At 29.5% G+C, this 5442-nt stretch overlaps 2 protein-coding genes across 2 annotated transcripts in view; one reads left to right on the top strand and one right to left on the bottom strand.

Annotated features, from left to right (window-relative positions):
* LOC108572000 (cyclin-dependent kinase 2-like) overlaps window positions 1-2349 on the top strand; it is a 3148-nt gene extending 799 nt beyond the window's left edge. Inside the window, exons 2-5 of the mRNA XM_017934175.1 lie at window positions 1294-1489; window positions 1567-1839; window positions 1956-2159; window positions 2239-2349. Of these exons, the coding sequence (XP_017789664.1) occupies window positions 1294-1489; window positions 1567-1839; window positions 1956-2159; window positions 2239-2349 (784 nt within the window). The remainder of the gene's footprint in view (window positions 1-1293; window positions 1490-1566; window positions 1840-1955; window positions 2160-2238) is intronic.
* A 1277-nt stretch (window positions 2350-3626) lies between these two features.
* Window positions 3627-4497, bottom strand: LOC108571916. The gene is made up of 2 exons (XM_017934074.1): window positions 4487-4497; window positions 3627-4323 (listed from the first exon to the last, which is right to left on the bottom strand). The coding sequence occupies exons 1-2, from the start codon at window positions 4495-4497 to the stop codon at window positions 3627-3629; spliced, it is 708 nt and encodes a 235-aa protein (XP_017789563.1).
* Window positions 4498-5442: the final 945 nt, after the last annotated feature.

Genomic DNA, 5442 nt, shown 5'->3' with positions numbered 1-5442 from the left:
CATAAGCATTTATATAAATAAAGAAAGTCAGTATAACTTGATGACAAATGGTAGAAATTTCCAATCATCTCATACACAGCAATGTAGCTTTTAATTAGTTTTAGAATTAAGTTTGATTACTTGAATGTCAATGAAATATTTGTATATATGTTTAACAAATATGTATCTTATATTTAATCTTATATTCTATTTTCACTAATTTATATTACATATCTTAAAAATTGTTATTAATTTTAATTTATACATTTCTGAAGTATTGGAGATATATTTTTGTAGAACTAATTGTTGATTTATCCCACAAACATTTAAATAATTTGCATGTTTTTTAAGGTTAGTGGATTATTTTTATGTAATCATCTTTGTTTAACCATGTAAATAACCTTTGAAAATAATTACTTAAAATACCATGTTGGTTGAGCTTTTGCTTATATGCATTGCTAACACATCTGCTAACTTTCACATTGGGGTCAGCTGAATCTGCGGGGGCCACGTTGCACTAAATTTTCGTAGCACCACATTATTCAGCTTGTCCCATTGTGTCATGCTCGGCTGGTTTTTTGATTTTAAATCTTTTAATTAATTGATCATGTACATAAAAGAAATATTTTTCTCTGTATTTGTTTTCTAATGATACTTTTTACTAAGTTTATAATCTTATAATATTAGGTTGTTGCAGATAAAACAGTGGAATTCTTAATAAAACTTTCTATGTCTAAATTTTATTGCTAATAATAGTTATTCATGAAAGTATGATTCATCAAATTCAATATACTATAATCATTATAAAACTAGGTCATTTATGCCTTTATTAAAACATTCTGTACTCTTGGATCTAAGGAAATCCTCAAAGCATTTTTTACTGTAATTTTATTGCTAAATTGTTTTCAATTAAAATATAATCTAAGTATAAAAACATGATGGCCTGCTAGTAATAAGTCTAGGAAGTAAGGCATGTGAGAAAGAACATCATACTATAATCCATGTAGCTTTCAGGTTGTTAATTGTGAAATATAAGGCTGAGTGTTATCATAAAGTAGTGGAATACCATGCCTGTTTATCAAAACATTTCATATGCAACAATCTAATAATTGCAAAATTCACAAAGTCCTGTTATCATATTGAATTTTTTGAAACTGATTTACTTCTCTTTGTTAATACTTTATATATAAAGAAGTAAATTTACATATGTATTATTATAGTTATTTAAAGAAAGAGAACAATTAATTCAATTTTTTAATCTGTTATCATGTTACCACAATTTGTGAATAATGAAATGATATTTATTTTTGTCAGGGAAAGTGAGGGTGTTCCATCCACTGCTATTAGAGAAATATCATTATTAAAGGAACTTACACATCCAAATATTGTTCAGTTGTTTGACATAGTAGATGGTGACAACCATCTCTATCTTGTTTTTGAATTCTTGCAACAAGATTTAAAAAAGTTGTTAGATTCAGTTAAAGGAGGATTAGACCAAGCTCTTGTCAAGGTATTCTTCTAAAAAAAACAATCAAGATTTAATGTAGGTACATGCATTGTTCAAAGGCAAGTGTCTTATGTTTACAGAGCTATTTGTATCAATTATTGAAAGCAATTTCCTTCTGCCATCTACATTGCATTTTACACAGAGATCTAAAACCACAGAATCTGTTGATAGATCGGGAGGGCCATATAAAATTGGCAGATTTTGGATTAGCTAGAACATTTGGTGTTCCTGTTCGAACGTATACTCATGAAATAGTAACCCTTTGGTATAGAGCACCAGAGATACTTTTAGGAACTAAGCTATATTCCAATGCAGTAGATGTTTGGAGTTTAGGTTGTATATTTGCAGAAATGGTAATGATAATTTTCATATCCATTTAATAATTCTGCACAAAATATGGGTTATTAATATTAAAATATTATTTACTTAATTTCGATTTTAACTTTTTAAAAAAGTAACATTCCCACAGGCAACTAGGAGAGCTTTGTTCCCAGGTGATTCGGAAATAGATCAACTTTTCAGGATATTCCGCACATTAGGTACACCTGATGAAAATATTTGGCCAGGAGTGTCACAGCTACGTGATTATACATCTATGTTTCCGAGATGGGAACCGCGATGTTTAGATGAAGTTGTACCTTCTTTTGATTCTGATGCCAAAGATTTGCTTTTGGTGAGAATCACTTCAATAAAATGTAAAAATTAATAAGTTCTTTAAATTAAATTAGTCTTAATGTTATTTGTTTTAACAGAAACTTTTGACCTACGATCCCAACCAGAGGATAACAGCAAAGAAAGGATTAAATCATCCTTATTTTACTGGAGTTACATTAGTTCCACCACCACTGCCAAAGAAAACCTGATCTAGATGTATTACTTCCTAAGTTACTGTATTTTGTAGTTCGTCATTACAGCGAAAAACTGCCAATAATATTAAAATCGAGTATTTTTGAAATCATTTGCTAAAATATATTTTCAATTTGGATATACCGGAAACTTTTTTATAACAAAGATATATTTTACTGTGTACATTAAAAATACTTATACATATTTCTATTGTGTATGTCTCGTTAACATCTTTCATACTTTTAATCATTATTATTCTTTATTAATAATATACCTGGTGGGAAACATAACTTAAACCACTTCAATGATTTTAGTGAAAATTCGTTTAAACGAACGTCATCATATAATTGAAAAGGATCATATTGCACTGTTGAATTTTGTTGAATTGAACAGTGCATTGTGATTCTCTTGCAATTATATAACATTCACCTGAATCACTTTTCACTAAAATCATTATTTATAGAGCTATCCAAGCAATTCCAATTACATGCCTTACTCTGTTTATGTCTTAATATTTGTTACTAGTACACAATCCTAATTTATTGGCATGCAAATAATATATCTAACAGATTGAGAAGGTTAAATTAAAAATGTATTTCTCTATTTTGCATTATGATCAACAAAATTATATTTTGTGATGTTATATGCTGCATACTTGGAGTACTCTCCATTGAGACTACATTAACATTTAAAGTTTTTCATATATAAAAGTATAACTGTTACATTTGTGCAAACGTAATTACAAATAGAAATTCTTGACTTTTAACACAATAGAGATACTTTAAGAATATAACAGACTAAACATGTTAATGAATAGTTTTGAATGAAAATGATTTGATATTTAAAAAAAAGAAGAATTTGTAAAAATTGTTTATAAAATTAATTGCATTAAATAACAGGTTTACTGTTTTCAAGTTATTTTGTATACGTGTAGGTTATGTATAAACCATTATCAAAACAATTTTTGTGATAAAATGCAAGGTTAAAATAAAATTTTTTTAGTAAAAAGTGGGCTCGGTACAGCTTCACGCCTTCTTTCTTTTCACTACTGCTTTTTAATATTTTTTTACAATAATTTGTGTTATAATTACTTAAAACAGTTCCACATTCTTTTGTACAACCTAATAATCATTAGCTAGAAGGTGCACATGTATTACCTCAATCTTTCATTCGTACTAATTGTTTTGCTAGATTCATTGTATATTGAAAATAATCATTGAAACTTCCAGGACATTTTCAATCTTAACCTTTTAATAACTAGCAAAGGTATTCGTGAATATGCGTAAAATTTTATTTAGTGTGCAACGCGTTCGATTAATTTTGGTAAATTAATTTTAGCATGAGCTTCAGAAACTGCGGTAGTTCTCTGTGGTGTAGGAGAAGGTGCTAATTTCGGAAGCTGTAACTTTTTTGGCGATAATTTTTTAGACGTATGAGAGGAAGATTTGGACGGACTCTTTAATTGAGGACCATGGGAAGAACGTGGAGGGTTAGGCAAATTCGTTGTTTTGTGTTCCGGACTCTTTGGTGGAGGACTGTTAGGAGAACTTAAAGAAGTAGGTGATTCTGCAATTTCGACTTCCAAATCTTTTAATTCAGAATTATTAAAGGTGTGTGGAGAAATAGACGATCTCGCTGTTTTATTTTCGGGACTCTTCAATTGCAGGTTATCAAGAGAATGTGAAGCAGTAGGTGACTTTGGTATTTTGTCTTTTGTTACATTTTTATCTTCTGAATTTAAATTTCTTTTGATTTCATCTTCCACCTTTAGAATTTTAGAGGGTGATAAACCTTTTTTTAGCCCTATTGTTTCGGGAGATTTGGCCAGACTACTTCTGACTGCTTTAGGAGTTACCATAGAGGATTGTGATGACAGGTTTTGTGCCTTTGTTGGAGTAGTTGGTGGTGGTTGTGGCGAATCATCTTTTGTTTGTTCGGTAAAAGGATCGATCTCTTCGGTACTTTTAACCTGGAAAATACAGATTAATTTACTTTATTTCTTACTTTGGGCGGCGGGGACGAAAAAATTGGGGCTAAGATTAGCACACAAAATTTAATACGAAAATGATTAAAATTGATTGGGCGGTTCTCGAGATTTTATGTTGTTCAAGGTTAAGTGAGCCATCTTTCATGTAACATCCATTTCTTCTTTACTTTTTCTTCATATTGCATCTATTTTCAATTTATATTGTCTTAATCCACTTGGACAGCTCACATTACCAATTGAAATTTCATTCATTTAAATTTCTAAACACACAATTTAGAAGGAAACAAGCATATAAAAATTCTATAACGTAACAATCAAACAACAAAAAATGTTGGTAGATGTATTAACTTTTTCAAGCTTAATATCATCATGTGCTTAGAAACTATCTTGTTACAAAATGATTATTAACTGTTATTAGAAACACCAGTGAAGTATAATATACTCCATAATGTTGTTATTATTTATTTTCATTTCACATCGATAAAATTTCTTTTCATTTCGAGATTTCGTATTGCGTGCAGATTGCTTTTAATTTATAAATGCGGTGAATAATAGCGATGCTTCTGTGTCCACTGACGTGTAATACGTGAAAGTGAAGTACACGTGGTGCTTAGTAATCTACGCAATTGAAGAAAACTTACTATATATATATGTAGAATATTTGAGAATAGAAAAGTTAAAGGGTTAATTATGATAATAAAATTGTGCATTAAATGTCACTAAACGAAAGAACATAGCTTAACTTCTTTGACACCACTCCCGATCATAATCGACGACCGGTAATCCAGCGTCGATTTTAGTTAACAACAGTCGCTATGTTTGAGAATTCAGTAAAAATACCGGGAATATAAATTTAAAAAGAAAAATATTGATCGAAGTGATTACTCGATATATAATATTTCTGAATTCATTTTTGTTAAATTTTGGCTGGTTAACGAAATGAAAATATTATATTGTAATCAGTTTGAAAGTAATAAACTTATAAGTAACATATGTTTTATATTTTTTGTTCGTGTACATTGCGTGCATTCTCTAGAAATGGCACAATTGGAAGAGATGTCTCTGAAATTGTCTTCATAATTTCAATTATCCCATCTTTTCCATCGATATTTCGTTTGCTATG

Source organism: Habropoda laboriosa, unplaced genomic scaffold (assembly GCF_001263275.1).
Source record: "Habropoda laboriosa isolate 0110345459 unplaced genomic scaffold, ASM126327v1 scaffold67, whole genome shotgun sequence".
NCBI lineage: Eukaryota > Metazoa > Arthropoda > Insecta > Hymenoptera > Apidae > Habropoda > Habropoda laboriosa.
The sequence above is the reverse complement of the archived record's forward strand: the minus strand, read 5'-3'. Positions and strand labels throughout refer to the sequence as shown.